The 18,675-nt window shown below is 37.3% G+C and overlaps 1 protein-coding gene across 1 annotated transcript in view; it reads left to right on the forward strand.

Annotated features, from left to right (window-relative positions):
- Positions 1-18,675, forward strand: part of LOC150089465 (uncharacterized) — a 1,372,165-nt gene that overhangs the window by 582,934 nt on the left and 770,556 nt on the right. Inside the window, exon 27 of the mRNA XM_090389992.1 lies at positions 14,680-14,733. Within this exon, the coding sequence (XP_090246118.1) occupies positions 14,680-14,733 (54 nt within the window). The remainder of the gene's footprint in view (positions 1-14,679; positions 14,734-18,675) is intronic.

Consider the following 18,675-nt stretch of genomic DNA (forward strand, 5'->3'; position numbering starts at 1 on the left):
CAGCAATTTGCCTCCAATGCCACACTGCTCCAATTTGAGCAGCAGTCTTCCATGTGCAACAGTATCAAAAGCCTTTCTAAGATCCAAGTATATAATATCAAAGTTATTCCCTGCATCCAGTTCTTTTGTGACTGCATCATAGTATCCAATCAAATTGGTCAGGCAAGACTTCCCCTTAACAAAACCATGCTGTGTCCGAGCTATAACTAAAGTCTTGTCTAGATGATCCTGCAGTGCTTCTTTAACCAGTGCCTCCATTAATTTTCCAGGAACAGAAGTTAAACTCACAGGTCTATAATTACTTGTGTCAGCCTTTGATCCTCCTTTGTGAATTGGGGTCACATTTGCACATCTCCAGTCCATGGGTACCTCCCCTGAGTCCAAGGAAACTCTCATAATTATGGCTAAGGGTTTACTTACTTCCTTTGCTGCCTCCTTTAATATAACTGGATAGATCCCATCCACCCCAGGTGCCTTTCTTGTGTTTATCTTCAACAATTTCTCCTCCACTTTACTCTCAGTTATTACAAGATTCTCTAGCTTACTGCTAGAGTTGAATACACCTCTGGCATTCCCCTCGCTGAATAACTCCTCATGTGTGAATGTCGATGCAAAATATTCATTTAGTTTGTTAGCTACCTGAGCAGGGTCATCAACAGTTGACCCATCGATATCAAGTGGACCAATCCTTCTAGAGTTTACATAAGTAAAGAACTCTTTGCTGTTTTTCTTCGCATCCCTTGTCAAGGATCTCTCGTAATCTGCCTTCGCTTGCCTAACCTCCTTTGTAACTTGGTTACAGATCAACTTGTATCTATCATAGGCTTCTGTGTCACGTGTTAATTTGTATGTATCCCATGCATTTTTCTTCTCTGCCATATGCCTCATTAGTTCATCTGACATCCATTTAGGCCTAAACCTTGAACAATATTTCTTAGTTGGTATGTAAAGCCTAGTAGCTTCCAAGATAAGTTCTTTGAATGCTTCCCATCTTGAATTTGCTGTTGGTAACATCATCAGTTGATCCCACTGTATAGAATTTAAATACTGTCTCAGTCCATCGTAGTCGCCTTTACGAAAGCAATACCCCTTCCCTTTACCCCTGTACAGTTTCTTATTATATTATAATATTATAATGCACGAAGAATCACTACTGATAATCAGATCAAGAGTATTACTCCCTCTACTTGCCTCCCGAACATGCTAATGTTGAAAACGATCATCCAATAAATCCACAAAAGCCTTGCTGCTGTGTGCGTGACCAACCCACAAATTTCAGTCAATATCTGGGAAATTAAAATCCCCCATTATAAGACTCTCTGATTTACTGGCTCACTCTATACCCCTGTACAGTTTCTTATTATACTGATCAGAGTCATTAGGCCTATAGCACACTCCTACTCTCAATTTTGATCTCCCAATGTTTATGTCACACCAAACTGACTCGACACTGCAATGTCCAGCGATGTCGACTGGCTTCACTTCCTTGGATTTTGTGTTTCTTAACTAATAGCATAACCCCTCCTCCCTTCCTATCCTGTCTATATTTTCTGTACACATTGTACTCCCCAAATTCCAGTTCTACATTCCTTATATCTGTGTGACACCATGGAATACCTCAAATTCATCAAATTTATTTTCTAAACTCCTAGCATTGGTGTACACGCAAGTATACATTCACCTGTTCCTATTCTTAGCTACCCTAACACAACCCATGTGTTTACTTGTACTGCAATGACTCCCAGCAGTCTCTGAAATATCCTGCATCTTGTTTTCCAGGCTGCTGCTCATTAGGTTGCTCATTAGATACAAAGGTTGGCAAGGTTGTTAATGAGTAAGCTTTTCAGTTGATAGCTGAAATAAATTTCAGCTAGAACGAGAACGATGAGAATGATAGTTTTTACTACTCCTGGAATAGAGAAGTTTTTTCTGTTTTATTAGCTTAAATTGGCATATTAAATTATTTTCTAGAGTAGCTTTATATTCCTAGTTACGATACTTAGTTTAAAGTTTAACTTAGATAGAGATTTTGTAGATATTACTTAGTATCGGTAAGGGTATCAAATCCACGTGTTACAAGTTGCAGCTCCGCTGAACGAGAAGATTTTTAGCCCTATTTAGCCGCTTTATTGACCAATTGTTATATTAAGTTATTTTCTATAAGTAGCTTATAGACCTAGTCAGGATCCTTAGTTTATTCTGAATTGAGACAGCGAGATTTGGAAGTTAATTAATACTTAAGTGTCCATAGATTTACGTTCGTAACTTGCTGCCATTGTTATACGATACGTTATATCCTGAACTAGATAGCGTTAGCTTAGTATAATATTGTATTTAATATAATATTGTCAACTAATCAGTAAAATCTATTAATCTTGTTAAACTTCATTGTCAATTAAATTGTACTTTTTAACTAAATACATATAATGACTTAGATTTTAGAAATGTAACATAATTAATTAATACATAACTTGATACGGAAGTTATATAAATGAAATTTGTAGATAATACTTGATACTAAAAAATATATATAGCGTTATAACTGTGTTGGGATACAAGTTTAGGGTTATAATTTTGTACTGAAATTGAAATTTTATTGAAATTAAATCGAAATCATGACTCAGAGCAGCAAAGCAAAAGGCTCATGATAATGGGCGTGCTGTGGCTCAGGGGAGAACTGAGGGGGGGGTTGCCCTCTGAATCACAGCCTTTTAAAATGCACTGCTTGTTTGATGTTTGTGGAGCAATCGGGTACAGGACATGATATTGCCATGGGGGATGTCTTTGTGTGTGCGCGATGTAAGGAGTGTAAGGAAATCAGGCAACAACTCAGCGTTGTTATGGCCTATATGAGAGCTTGAAGGACAGGGTGGATGCCCTCGAAAGATCTGAATTGAGGGGCCCATCAAGCTCTCAGCTGCCGACATCACCGCCAGAGCTTGCACTTGGTCATCACGCAACACAGCGGCAACTTCCAAGGCAGAATGCGCTGGTCCCACAGGAACTGGTAGTTGTTGGTGACTCTATTGTCAGGGAAATGGGGAACATGGTATGTAAAAAACGATAGGTAGAACAGGACCAGGGATTGTCTACCAGGGGCAAAGGTTGATGACGTTGTGCGGATATCATCTTTTGAATTGACACAAGTGTTTTTGTGTCCATGGCTATAAAACACACAATACTTGCATGCACCATTTCCTGCATGCTTTATACATCCTTTACCTGGCAGTGTTAGGGATAAAAGGAATGCCCAATTGGTGGTCAAATTAATTAAAGTTTATTGAGCATCATTAGTAAAACTCTTTAGGAACTATTGCTTCTTGACAGAGAAGCAACAACTCCTAAAAATAGCTGCGTACTGCCCCTCAGCAATGCTGTGTTCAGTTTAATTTTTGTTTCATTCATTTTTGGTTTATATATTATTTATGTGCATTTTGTGTCTGCTTGATTGATTTTTGTTTACCCTATAGGTAGTTTCAACTTCATTTTTTTTTAAAGAGTGTGAGTCAATTAATGCTAATAAAGTGAAGGTGGTGAAAAATTGGCACTAATGACATTAAGAGTAGGAGACCGGCAGAATTACTTAACAAGTACAGGTCACTGTTGAAAAAAAAAGCCGTGAATTTTGGTTGAATTTGAAAGTGTCTGCAATTCTGCCCAGACACGATAGGAAGGGAGTATATGATGAGAGCCTTGTCGATCAATTTGGCCCTGGACAGATTGTGCAAGGCTCAAGGGGTAGAATTTTTTTCAGCCTGGTCTGTACTTGTTAACAGGAGAGACTGCTTCTACAGGAATGGGATGCACTTAAATAGAAAGGGTGCAAGAATTTTAGCTGATGCTATCGTGGCAGTGTTAGATGGGTCGGAAAACTGCTAGCTTTGGGGGATACAAGGACTAATAGATTAACAGTAGCCACTGGCAGAGGTGAAAGTGATTCTTGCACTGCTTCTATTGCACTGCTTCTCTTCCAGCAGCCTGGAAAACAAGATGCAGGGTATTTCAGAGACTGCTGGGAGTCACTGCGGTACAAGTAAACACATGGTTAGGGTAGCTAAGAATAGGAACAGGTGCATGTATACTTGTGTGTACACCAATGCTAGGAGTTTGGTAAATAAATTTGATGAACTTTAGGTATTGCTCAAAACATCAAAGGCAGATATTGTTGGGATATCAGAGACGTGGTGTCACACAGATATAAGGAATGCAGAACTGGAATTTTGGGAGTATAATGTGTACAGAAAGGTTAGACAGGATAGGAAGGGAGGAGGGGTTATGCTATTAGTTAAGAAACACATAAAATCCAAGGAAGTGAAGCCAGTCGACATCGCTGGACAGTGCAGTGTCAAGTCAGTTTGGTGTGACATAAGCATTGGAAGATCAAAATTGAGAGTAGGAGTGTGCTATAGGCCTAATGACTCTGATGAGTATAATCAGAAACTGTACAGGGAAATAGAGTGTGCCAGTAAATCAGGGAAGGAGCAGCAGCAGTGCATAGCACACGCTTCTTGATTAGACTCGGGTTCAGGGAAGGGAAGCAGAGAAGGAGCAGCAGCAGTGCATAGCACACGTTTCTTGATTAGACTCGGGTTCGAGCCTGTCACCACCAAATACGGAGGATGTGGAAAGGTCAGGGAATGACCACCGCATATCCCGGAGCAATATGGCCTTAGTTGCTAATGCACCTAAAAACTAAATAACAAACAAACAAATAACTAACAAACCAGTAAATCAGAGTCTTATAATGGGGGATTTTAATTTCCCAGATATTGACTGGAATTTGTGGTTTGGTCACTCTCACACTAGCAAGACTTTTGTGGATTTATTGGAAGATTGTTTTGTACATCAGCTTGTTCGGAAGGCAACTAAAGGGAGTAATACTCTCCATCTGATTATCAGTAGTGATACTTCATGCATTTAGAATCTGCAGATAAAGGAACCACTAGGTGGCAGTAATCACAGTGTGCTGAAGTGGGATTTACTCAAAGAGGTAACTGCCATCAGGGGTAAAGGGAAGGGTTTTTGCTTTCGTAAAGGCGACTATGATGGTCTGAGACAGTATTTAAATTGTATACAGTGGGAACAACTGATGATGTTACCAACAGCAAATTCAAAATGGGAAGCATTCAAAGAACTTATCTTGGAAGCTACTAGGCTTTACCTAACAACTAAGAAATATTGTTCAAGGTTTAGGCCTAAAAGGATGTCAGATGAACTAATGAGACATATGGCAGAGAACAAAAAATGTGGGATACATATAAATTAATGGGTGACATGGAAGCCTATGATAGATATAAGCTGGTCTGTAACCAAGTCACAAAGGAGATTATCCAGGCAAAGGCAGATTATGAGAAATCCTTGGCAAAGGATACAAAGAAAAACAGAAAAGAGTTCTTTACCTATATAAACTCTAGAAGGAAAGGAATGAATCAGATTGGTCCACTGGATATTGATGGTTCTACAGTTGAGGATCCTGCTCAGGTGGCTAACGAATTAAACGAGTATTTTGCCTCTACATTCACACATGAGGAGTTATTCACGAAGTGGAATGCCAGCGGTGAAGTAAACTCTGGCAGTGAGCTAGATGTTTTTGTAATAACTGAGAGGAAAGTGGAGGAGAAATTGTTGAGGATAAACATAAAAAAGGCACCCGGGTGGATGAGATCTATCCAGTTATATTAAAGGAGGCAGCAAAGGAAGTAAGCAACCCCTAAGCCATAATTATGAAAGCTTCTTTGGACTCAGGGGAGGTACCCATAGACTGGAGATGTGCAAATGTGACCCCAATTCACAAAGGAGGATCAAAGGCTGACACAAGTAATTATAGACCTGTGAGTTTAACTTCTGTTCCAGGAAAATTAATGGAGGCACTGGTTGAAGAAGCACTGCAGGATCATCTAGACAAGATTTCAGTTATAGCACGGACACAGCATGGTTTTGCTAAGGGAAAGTCTTGGCTGACCAATTTGATTGGATACTATGATGCAGTCACAAAAGAACTGGATGCGAGGAATAACTTTGATATTATATATTTGGATCTGAGAAAGGCTTTTGATACTGTTGCACATGGAAGACTGCTGCACAAATTGGAGCAGTGTGGCCTTGGAGGCAAATTGCTGCTATGGATAAAGGGATGGTTGATGGGGAGAAGACAGAGTGGTAATCAATGGACACTGCTCATCGTGGACTAATGTTATTAGTCGAGTCCCTCAGGGTTAGGTCCATTATTGTTTTCTCTTTTTATAAATAATACTGATGATGGTATATCAAGCTTAATGTCCAATTTTGCAGACGATACAAAGGTTGGCAGGGTTGTTAAGGACACTACTGATGCCATGCTGCTACAACAGGATCTGGAAAGGTTGAGTAGATGGGCTGAGAGGGGTCAAATGAAGTTTAACATTGACAAATGTTAAACTTCATTTGACAAATGTTAAACTTGGTTATATCTTGGTTACAGACCAAGATATAACCAAGTGTGTAACCAAGATATAAGCTGGTCTGTAACCAATCAATTCTGTGGTACTACACTGACAGTGGTAGAGAATGAAAAGGACCTGGGCATAATGGTGCAGGCAGATATGAAGTTCTCTGAGCAGTGCAGACGGGCTGCAAGAGTAGCTCATGGTGTCTTATCAGTGATATACAGCAATTTTTCTAGCAGGGATAAGGAGGTGATTATTCCCTTGTATAAGGCAATGGTCAGGCCACCCCTTGAGTACTGTATACAGGTCTGGAGGCCTCATTTCAAGAAGGATGTAGAGCTGCTAGAACGAGTACAGAGAAGCGCAACAAGATTAGTGAATGGAACAAAGGGTTGTTCTTATGAAGAAAGGCTTAACTTTTGCAAATTACAATGTCTGGGGACTAGGCACCGGCGAGGTGATCTGATAGAGGTGTATAAAGCCTTGAATAGTTTGAGCATGCTCAATGCTAATGGGATTCTGCCTCTTGCTCAGAATAATCACCTGAGAGGGCATAAATTCAAATTGAGGAAAGACAGATGTAGGATAGATGTGCGGAAATTTGCCTTTAGCCAGCGGGTAGTTGGTTGGTGGAACAGACTTCCATCCCTTGTTGTGGAAGTTGATAGCCTAAATAAATTTAAAGCTCAGCTGGACAGGTAGTTTGAACAAATGGAGGGGTGAAATGGAAGTGGGTTTTTTGGCTGATGCTTCATAAGCTTGCTTTCTTTCATCATATGCCTCTACTAATGCTAATGGTAAATTAAAGTTGAGTGCTGGAAAGGCATTTGGAACAAATGGAGGGGTGAAATGGGAGGTTTTTTTTTTTTTCTGGCTGATGCTGCATAAGCTTGCCTTCTTGTATTGTATACCTCTACTAATGCCAATGCCGCTCGAGTTTGTAGAGTAGTCTTCCACGTGCAGCAGTATCAAAAGCTTTCATGAAATCCAAGTATGTGATATCAAAATTATTTTTTCATCCAGTTGCTTTGTGACCATGTCATAGTATCCAATTAAATTGGTCAGACAAGACTTCCCCCTAACAAACCCATGCTGTGTCTGAATTATTCCTGCCATCTTGTCTAGCTGATCCTGCAATGCTTCTTTACCCAGTGACTCCTTTATTTTCCCTGGAGCAGAAGTCAAACTAACAGGTCAGTAATTACCTGTGTCACCTTTTGAATCCCATTTGTGAATTGGGGATGCATATGCACACCTCCTGCCAATGGGGACCTGCCTGGAAGCTCTCATAATTTTAGCTAAGGGCTTGCTGACTTCCTTTGCTGCCTTCTTAATACAACTGGATAGATCCCATCCACCCTAGGTGCCTTTCTTATGTCTCTCTTTGCAGGTGGTTTCTCGTCTTCTCCATCAAATATTGCAGCAACTTCCGTTTTGGACATTGGTGCATTATATTGTCTCTTAACCATCTCGTCCAATTGTTGCATTACTTCAACATCAAAATTTGCATTACTTCAGCCACACAACCTTGGTTTGATTATTTTTCAAGCCATTTTGTTGTTGCTTCAGCAGAATTGAAAATATGAAGTTGTCTGTATCCTGGCCTATTTGGATATAGCGGTTAGACTAAATAGTAAATCTGGCTGTGTATTCTAAAACATTATGGACCATTTCCAGGCACTGATTTAATCACTGTGCCCGTTGATCCAAATGCCATTGCTGAGTTGTATCTTTTATATGTTCTTTGTAGTTATTTGCTTCACATGTATACCCTGTAAGCAGCTCTTGTAATAGAGTTGGTGTCTCAGACAGTGGGTTACATGAAACTTTTCCAGCATTTAGTGTATTTATTCGATGTGTTAAACTCATGTCCCCAATATCTTGCATTGCAATACTCACGGTTGTAACACATATTTCCTATGTCATGCTCTTCCACATTAATTATAGCTTGTTGATTATTCATATTTGGTACTTCTATTTGATTAGTCCTACGGTATTTCATCTCTCTTCTCTTTTCCAATCTTGCTTCTCTTTCTTCAATGTTTTCTGTCCGTCTTCATAGTTGTAGTGTTTCGTTTCGGTTTCTTAGTCTATTAGATCTCTTCTCTAATGTTTCATTAGCATTTCTTCTACATTTCCTCAAAGTTCTTATACACTGTTCAGCCAATTTTACATATCCTAAAACTTAGAACGGTTTATTAAAATTGAAGACAGATAAAATAAACAGTTAGAATAAACATACATCGTTAGCTTTCAGGCATAGGCTGCCTTTCTTCAGTCGAAAAATGTTAGTACAAAAATTAATAAAGAAGATTGCCCGGCATGGTGGTCATTCAAGGTGAATGGTGTGAACGGGTGCTGGCAACAATTAGCAGTTGGAAAAACGTTAGTACAAAAATTAATGCCCAGTATGGTGGTCATGCGAGATGAACCACGTGAACGAGTGCTGGCAACAATTAGCAGTTGGAAAATTTGGGCAGCATACATAAACGTTTTATATATGTAGATGAGGTCTTTGAAAAATGTGCCATTTTGAATTTATATTTACAAGGTAGTGGTAAACAAACTAATTACAGCTTGTATCCCATTGTTGTGATATTTTGTAACAAAAAAAAATTGTAAGATTGAAAAGCAGTTTGCTCTCAGTGCCAGTGATGTTAGGTGACTCTACAAGGTAGATACTGGGCATGTTCTGACCAGCCTAAAATCATATGGGATTCCTTTCCTTTAGAAATACTGTCTAGCACTTAAGGTTGATAATATTCCTGTTATGATAAGCTTAAAAACTTTAGTAGCAAGAGTATTAAAATCAGAGATTGAACACTTGGTGGTTATAGGATTTCCTTGTCATATGTTAATTTGCATATTTGAAAAGGGGACTGCATACTTTCCTGTGAAAGCAGATTAATAAATGCATCATTTACTGTTAGCTAGAGAAAAAAAAACAAAAAAAAAAAACAGATTAAAATAGTTTAAATCAATACGCATTTGTGTGGTTTGGCTGTCTTTCTGTAAATGATTAGTTAACGGAACATTAGCAATCTCTGAAAGTTTGTTTAAAGAAGTGCTGAGAAAAGCTGTATCATCACTTTTCAAATGTACCATATTGAAATGGAACAAGTAGTCACTAGTGAGTGGCACTGACCAGTGCCGGATTTACATATGGGCTGAGTGGGCTGCAGTCCAGGGCCTCATAATCTAGGGGGCCCTTGGCCTCCTGCCAAAAATTTTTTTTAAAAATTTACCATTAATTTTATTTCACTTGTAATGATAAAAATCATGGGCGTACCTAGGCCAAAATAATGTGTAAGCACAAATCCAAAATTCAGGAACACATTGATGGGAGTACGAAAGGCACTCACCCTTGAATCCTTGATTTTACTATCTAGGCCCAGTTGCTTAGTAACATTAAACACGTGATGTATGAGTCTATGACTGTATAACAGTTACACAAATGCATATTTACTGTTTAGTAAAGTTTGTGGAGGCTTTAAAGCTACTCAGAATCAAATGATAAAGTCAGCTATGAAGCAATACAAGTGTTCAGATCATTATCTATCATTATAGCATGTGTTTTGAGAACAAGTGAGGTACTAACGTTGAATTTAATTAAAGTGTACTGATTTTGAATTTAATTAAAGTGTACTGATTTTGAATTTAATTAAAGTGTACTAATGTTGAATTTAATTAAAGACATAACTGCTGTCAAGGTTAAAGGGAAAGGCTTTTGCTTTTGTAACGGTGACTACAGGGACCCTGTTAAAGTTTTTAAATACTGTGCAGTGGGACCAACTGATGATGCTACCAACAGCAAATTCTAAATGAGAGGTATTCAGGGAAGTCATTAAAGAAGCTACTATTTTTTTCATACCAACAAAGAAATACTTTTCAAGGCTTAGACCTAAATAGATGTCAGATGAAGTATTAAGACACGTGGCAGAGAAGAATAGAATGTATATAAATTATAAGGCAATATAAATTGGAATGTATATAAATTATATGGTGATACAAAAGCCTATAGTAGATATAAATTAGTCTGTAATAAAGTCACAAAGGAGGTTAGGCAAGCAAGGATAGATTACAAGAAATCTTTGGCAAAGAAAAACAACAAAGCTTTCTGTGAAGAATAGAAGTTTCATTGAATCACATTGGGCTACTTGATGTCAATGGGTTAACTGTTGTTGACCCTGTTCAGGTTTTGGACAAACTGAATAGGTATTTTGCAACTACATTCACACATGAGGAATTCTTTAGGGAATGGATGCCCTGTGTTTATAAAACCCTAACCAGGAGTTAAATAACTTTGTGATAACTAAAAGGAACGTTGAGGAGAAATTTTTGAAGATGGACTTAAAAAAAAGCAACTAGGGTGGACAGAATCTATTCAGTTATATTAAGGGAGGCAGAAAAGATGGTAAGAAAAACCCTTAGCCATAATTCTGAGTGCATCCTTGGATTCAGGGGTGGTGTCTAAGGGCTGCAGATCTGCAAATATATCTCCAATTCATAAAGAGGGAATCAAAAGGCAAAATGAGTAATTTCAGACCTGTTAGCATAATGTGTGTTCCTGGGAAAATAATGGGATCACTGTTTAAATATGCAATGCAGGACCAACTGGAGAAGCTTGCAGTTATACTGCAATTCCAGCATGGAATGTTTCCTTTTGTTTTCTTTTGTTTCCTTTGTTGCAGTTACAGTGAAGAGAACAAAAGAGTGTTCTTACCTAGAAAGACTTCATTTCTGCAAATTATAGTATCTTGTACTATGCACTTATGCGGAGATCTGATTGATTAGTTTAAAGCTTTGAATAGATGGAGTAAGCTGAATGTTAATGAAGTTCTTCCATTTGCTGAGACTACACGAATGAGGGGGCATAAATTCAAGTTCAGGAAGGTTTTTTTGCAAAATAGATGTACGGAGGTTGCCTTCAACCGGAGGGTGGTTGATTGTTGGAATAGGTTGAATAAATTCAAGGAAGGACTAGACAAATTCGTGGAAGATAGGGATGGCTGAACTGTGTTGGTTTTTTTCTTCTTTTTTTTTGGGCTGATGTTATATAAGCTTGCTTTCTTGCATCATTACTACTACTACCACTTACATCTCCCTAATTTTGAGGGAAAAGAACAGAGATCTGAATGAAGAAAATGAAATTTCAGTGATGCTTTCCAGCTCATTTATATATGATGTTATGGCAAAGTTAGCACCAGAGATTCATAATTATCTTTTCTTTTCTTTCCTTTCTTTCTTCCAAGGAGTCCGTTCACAACTTCCTTTTAACAATCACCAAACTGCTAGTTCAGTATTCAGTTTGAAATAGTATACAATGCAAGAAAGCATGCTTGTACAGCATCATCCAAAAAAAAAGCTCATTTCACTATCTATCCCTTCCAGTAATTTGTCTAGTTCTTTCTTGGATTTATTTAAGCTATCAACTTCCACAACAGTAGATAGAAGAAGCAATCAACCACCCTTTGGTTAATGGCACACTTTACATGCATCTATTCTGCAACCCTCCTCCCTCAATTTGGATTTATTTAATTGATGTGCATAGTCTTGTGCATTCAATATTCTTGTGAATAGGCTTGAATGCAATTCATGTGCATTCAAGTGTGCTCTCATGATTTAGACTAAGTGTTTGCTTACTTCCTTTGCTGTCTCTTTTAATATAATCGGTTAAATCCTGTTCACCTCCGGTGTTAACTTCAACAATTTATCTTCCACATTCCTCTCAGTTATTTCAAAATCATTTAGATCCCTGTTAGAGCCCTGATTAACTTCTGGCATTCCCTTCCCTAAAGAATTCCTTAGGTGTGAATGCAGATGTAGGACATTCATTTGGTTTATTAGCAACCTGAGCAAGATCATCAATAGTCTAACCAACAATGTGAAATGGGCCAACTTGATACATCCCCTTTTTTCCAGTGTTTACATAAGTTCTTCCAAAGAGGTCTTTGCTGATTTTCCTTGCAACCTTTGCCAAAGTTTTCTCGTAATTTGCCTTCACTTATCTAACATTTTTTGAGGCTTTGATTACAGACTAGTTTATATTTACCATACATTTTGGTGTTGCCCAATAATTTATATGCATCCCATGCATTTTCCTACCTTTGCATAGGTCTCATTAGTTCAGCTGACATCCATTAACCATGAACAGTATTTCTTAGTTGGTATGAAAAGCCTGGTAGCATCCATGGTTTCCCTTCTGAATGTTTCCCATTTAGAATTTGTTGTTGGTAACATCATTAGTTGGTCTCACTGTATAGAATTTAAAAAAAAACTGTCTGTGACCAATATAGTCATCCTTATGAAGGCAAAAACTCTTCCATTTACTTTACCTTTGATGATTGTTACATCTTTAAGGAAATCCCACATCAATACAGTGTTATCACTACCACCTAATGGTTCTTTTATCTGCAGATTCTTAATGCAATATAACTGCTGATAATCAGATCAAATGTATTACTCTTTCTAATTGCCTTTCTAACATGCTGCTGCTGTAGAAAAGTCATCCAGTAAATAAATTCACAAAAGTCTTGCAAGTGTGTGAGTGACCAATGCACAAGTTCCATTCAATATCTGGAAAAAATTAAAATCAAAGTTAAAATCTGCTATTTTAAGACATTTTGATATACTGGCCTACTCTGTTTCTCTTTACAGTTTTTTCTTATACTCTTCAGCATCATCATTATGCCTATAACACACTCCTACCCTCATTTTTGCTTCCAGTGCTTATTTCACACCAAACTGACTGAGAATTGCACTGGCCACCCATTTCAACTGGATGCACTGCCTTAGATTTTATGTGCCTCTTAAATAAGAGCATAACCTCTCCCCCACCTCCTAGCCTGTCCATCCTTTTTGTTCACATTATATTTCCATATTCAAATTTTTCATTCCTTATAGCTGAGTGATACCACATCTCTGATATCCGGAAAGTGTCCACATTTGATGTCTTTACTAGCACTTCAAATTCAACAAATTTTTTACTATGCTCATAGTATTGTTGTACATGCAAATATAATCATTCACCTGTTCTTACTCTTAGTCATTTGAGCACAGACCATATATTTACTTGTTACATCATTTTTAACAATAATTAGAATAACAATTAGATAGTATGAACCAGAGCTGTAATGCTCAATATGTTCTACATTGATATCAATATTTGTAAAATAATAAGAGGAGTTTACCTCAATATAGTACGTAGAACACTTCCGTATGATATTCTCCAGAAATTAAAACGAAAAAATCAAAAAACTTACATTACAGTGACAAATAGCTTAAAAAATAATTAAAAATCAATTTAAAGCAATTAAAAATAAGAAAATTAATTAAAAGAATTTAACAAAAAAACGAAAAAAAATTGTAAAGTGATTTTCCTTCCTGAAGCTGACATTTTCATTCCTGTGGTCACGACATACGGTCGAAAAGCGTTTTCAGCTTTAGGAAGGAAAATCGTTTTGCAATTTTTTTTCATTAAATTCTTTTAATTAATTTTCTTATTTTTAATTGTGTTAAATTGATTTTTAATTATGTTAAATTGAGTTTTATTGTGTTAAATTGATTTTTAATTATTTTTTTAACTATTTGTTACTCTAATGTAAGTTTTTTGATTTTTTTTGGTTTTAATTTCTGGAGAGTATCATACGGAAGTGTTCTACGCACTATATTGAGGTACACTCCTCTTATTATTTTACAAATAGAATAACAATAAAATAAAAAGAAGGTACACTCAGTATCTGTACATAAAACAGATTTTGTGAAAGTAATTAAGTTATTTTGCTTCTAGTCATGAATACAATGGTATTTTTGATTATTTTTTTTGTATTGACAATGAATGAATGAATTAAAATTTATGTAGATTTGGTATTCAGCCAATTTCTTACTCATAATATAGTGTTCTTATAATCCAAAAAGGTTGAAAAATGCTTATGATCTTGCATCCCCTGTGCCATAATAAGCAAACAACCAAAAAACAATTAAACACATGACTTTTATATGTTTTATACCATTTCATTCAAAACTGCAGTTTGATTTTCATCTTCCTCTTTTAGTAATAGTGTGTAATGTGATAATAATGGTATTTCTCCTACTGGAAGGCAATTTTTATATAATTTTTGCTTTATATAGTTGTTTCATTAGATGCTTGTAATGTTAAATTATATCAAACATTCTACATTTTTTCTGGGAGAAAATCTGAAAAAAGTAATTATGAATGTCATCTGAAATTTGCAAACTGTTTTTCTTTTTCAAGGGAAAACCTGGTATTCCTGGGTTTCCTGGCTATCCTGGTTCACTTGGTCCAAAGGTATGAAAATTTATCTCTAATATATATATATATAAAATATTGAGGATAATAATAGAAAATAATAGAAAAGGTAAATCAATCAAATAATACCATTCAGGGATTTAGGAAAACGCTAAGGATTTAAAAAAAAAAAAAAATATATTATCACTTTTTACCCACAATCCGGATGACTTCAACTGGTGCCAACCACCCAGACTGAAGGCAAAAAACGAATCCTTAGCGTTTTCCTAAATCCCTGAATGGTATTATTTGATTGATTTACCTTTTCTATTATTTTCTATTATTATCCTCAATATTTTATACGCATTATGGTTGTAATGCATGATTGCTCTGCAACTGCATTGACCCATAAATATTAGTTACAGTCTTTATAATTATTAACTTTTTTATTACTAATATAAATATATATATATATATTTATCTTTGTTTTTACTTTTATTTTTATGAAGGTCATTCTTATAAAAACTGCAAAACCAAATAAAGTACACACTGCAAAAAATGACGATAATCCTGTGTTAGATTATTGAGAAGACTGTGGGCAAGACTGAATGCCCACATGGCACCATCTACTGGTGTTATTTGGAAACTGTCAATTTTTAAAGAAATGCCCCCCCTTCATAGCAGCCATTCACATTCACACATGAGGAGTTATTAAGGGAGGAAAATGCCAGAAGTTTATCAAACTTTAAAAGGGTGCTTAACGATTTTGTAATAACTGAGAGCAAAGTGGAGGAGAAATTGTTGAAGTTAAACATAAGAAAGGCACCTGGGGTGGATGGGATCTATCCAGTTATATTAAAGGAGGCAGCAAAGGAAGTAAGCAAACCCTTTGCCATAATTATGAGAGCATCCTTGGACTCAGGGGAGGTACCCACGGACTGGAGATGTGCAAATGTATCCCCAATTCACAAAGGGGGGGATCGAAGGGTGACACGAGTAATTACAGACCAGTTAGTTTAACTTCTGTTCTGGGTAAAATAATGGAGTCACTGGTTAAAGATGCATTGCAGGATCATCTAGACAAGACTGCAGCAATAATTCACACACAGCATGTGTTTGTTAAGGGAAAGTCTTGTCTGACAAATTTGATAGGATATTATGATGTGGTTACAAAGGAACTGGATGCAAAAAATAATTTTGATATCATATACAGCAAACCCCCGCTATTCGCAGTATCTGTATTCGCGGTTTCGCGTATTCGCGATCGCCGATTTAATATAAAATGAAACCTAAAAAATGTGAATTTTAAAGCGCCGTGAATATTTTCCGCCATAAAAAAACATGGGCGTGGCTAAAATTATCTTTCCCGGTCAAAACAGCGCTCAGTGGGTGGGGGGAGAGGGGTGACAAAATCGCGAGCGTGAATGTTTCTCGCTAATCCTTGTTCAATATGTGTTATGCGCTTGTTATGGAAGGTTTCGTCGTTTGCTTTTAATTTATATGCTTATAAATAGAATAAATTTATCAATTTATAAATTGATATGCTTAAAAAAGTGATAAATCTACCGTTTTGCAGTGTAAAACAGACTTTTTCGAGTGTGTTAACAGAAGAAAGTGACTTTATTGTGGACAAGTTCTTTCTAACCCCTACAAAAATATGACTACGAATAACAAGAGAAATGTGAAAATATCAAAAAAGGTGATGACATTAGCGAATAAAATTGAGTTATTAGATAAAATTTCTAATGGTGAAAGTGTCTCCTCAGTGGCAAAACATTATAAAATCAATGAGTCAACGGTACGATCAATCAAAAAATCGGAAGAAAAAATCCGCCGTAGTGTCCGTGAAAACCAGCTAATTGCTTCAAAAATTTGCTCTGTAACTCGTGATGTTAAATTAGAAAAAATGGAAAAAGCTTTAAATCTGTGGATAGAATCCCGAACTCAAAATAAAATTCCGTTAAATTCACTCATCATTCGTGAAAACGCAAAACTCCTTATCAACGCTTTAGCGAAACTGGTGATAGCACTGGCGGGATAGGTTTTTTAGCTAGCAAAGACGCTGGTTTGAAAGATTTGTTTGAAATTTCTAATAAATATTACATTTAATATTAAATTGTTTTTTATTTTCATTTCGATGCCATATGCTTGCATTTCACTATGTACTGTCTATGTACGTAGTCATATTATGAAGGTACATATAATACATACATAGACAAAATTTTAGACTAGTTTTTCTTATATATTTCATACTTTGGAACGGAACCCCTTTATTACTATGGGAGCCATAACTCAGTATTCGCGTTTTCGGTATTCGCGGCATTTCTCAGGAACGTAACCCCCGCGAATAGCGGGGGTTTACTGTATTTGGATTTCAGGAAAGCTTTTGACAGTGTTGCGCATGGAAGACTATTGTACAAATTGGAGCAGAATGGTATTAAGGGTAAGTTGCTACAATGGATAAAAGGATGGTTGAGTGGGAGAAGACAGAGAGTGGTAATCAATGGGTGCTGCTCTTCATGGACTAATGTTATTAGTGGAGTCCCACAGGGTTTGGTGTTGGGTCCACTGTTGTTTTGTGTATTTATCAATTATATCAATGAAGGTATATCAGGCTTAGTGTCGAAGTTTGCAGATGATACAAAGGTTGGCAGGGTTGTTAATGACAGTAATGGCAGTGTGCTACTGCAACAGGATCTAGAAAATTTGGGCAGACGGGCTAAGAAGTGGCAACTGAAGTTTAACCTTGACAAATGCAAAGTACAGCACATGGGTAGAAGTAACCCCAGAGGAACATACCAACTATGTGTGGTACTACACTTAGGGTGGTAGAAAATGAAAAAGACCTGGGAATAATTGTGCAGTCAGATATGAAGTTTTCTGAGCAATGCAGACAGGCTGCCAGGGCAGGTCATGGGGTTTTGTCAATGATATATAGGAATTTTGCTAGCAGGGAAAAGGAGGTGATTCTCCCTCTGTATAAGGCAATGGTCAGGCCACGCCTTGAGTACTGCGTACAGGTGTGGAGGCCTCATTTTAGGAAGGATGTAGATTTGCTTGAACGTGTACAGAGAAGGGCAACAAGATTGGTGAGGGGAATGAAGGGATCCTCTTACCAAGAGAGAGACTTAAGTTCTACAAATTGCAGTGGCTGGAGACTAGGCACCTGCGCGGTGATCTGAATGAGGTGTATAAGGCCTTGAATGGGTTGAGCACGCTGAATTCTGATGGGATCCTTCCACTTGCTCAGTTCAGATTACAAACCTAAGGGGGCATAAATTCAAATTAAGAAAAGACAGATGTAGAATAGATGTGCGGAAATTTGCCTTTAGCCAGGGGGTGGTTAATTGCTGGAACAAACTTCCATTTGTTGTTGTGGAAGTTGATAGGTTAAATAAATTTAAGGAGGAACTGGACAGGCATTTGAGGGAATGTTGTGATTTTTTTTTTTTTTTTGGCTGATGCTGCATGAGCTCATACACTTGCTTTCTTGCATCACATGCCACTACTACTACTACTCACATATCTGCATGCATTATCTCGACACATATCATAAATGCATATATGTATTTCCCCTTTCTCATCAAACTAGCAACCTCTCTGAACCTTAAAGACCTCCGTGATGATATTATCAACGATCATTGCTCTGGCCGCCTCCGTAGCCAGGTGGGCAGGAGCAGCAGTACATAGCACATGCTTCTTGATTAGACCGGGGTTCGAGCCCGTGACCACCAAATACGTAAGATGTGGAAAGGTCAGGGAATGACCACCGCATATCCCCGGAGCAATATGGCCTTAGTTGCTAATGCTCCTAAAAACCAAATAAACAAACAACCATTGCACTACCTTTACTGAAATGTATTCCATTTCTGCAAAATAGATTGCCTCTGCTTACACATGCAGGCCACACTGTTAAAAATTTCTCCCCAAAAGCCTTGCAGAATCCTTCGAGTCATGAATTAATTCACACAGCTTTCAACATATCTCTTCTGTCATGCCGGG

This window comes from Mastigoproctus giganteus, chromosome 2 (assembly GCF_048544385.1).
Source record: "Mastigoproctus giganteus isolate SK-2022 chromosome 2, ASM4854438v1, whole genome shotgun sequence".
Lineage (NCBI taxonomy): Eukaryota > Metazoa > Arthropoda > Arachnida > Uropygi > Thelyphonidae > Mastigoproctus > Mastigoproctus giganteus.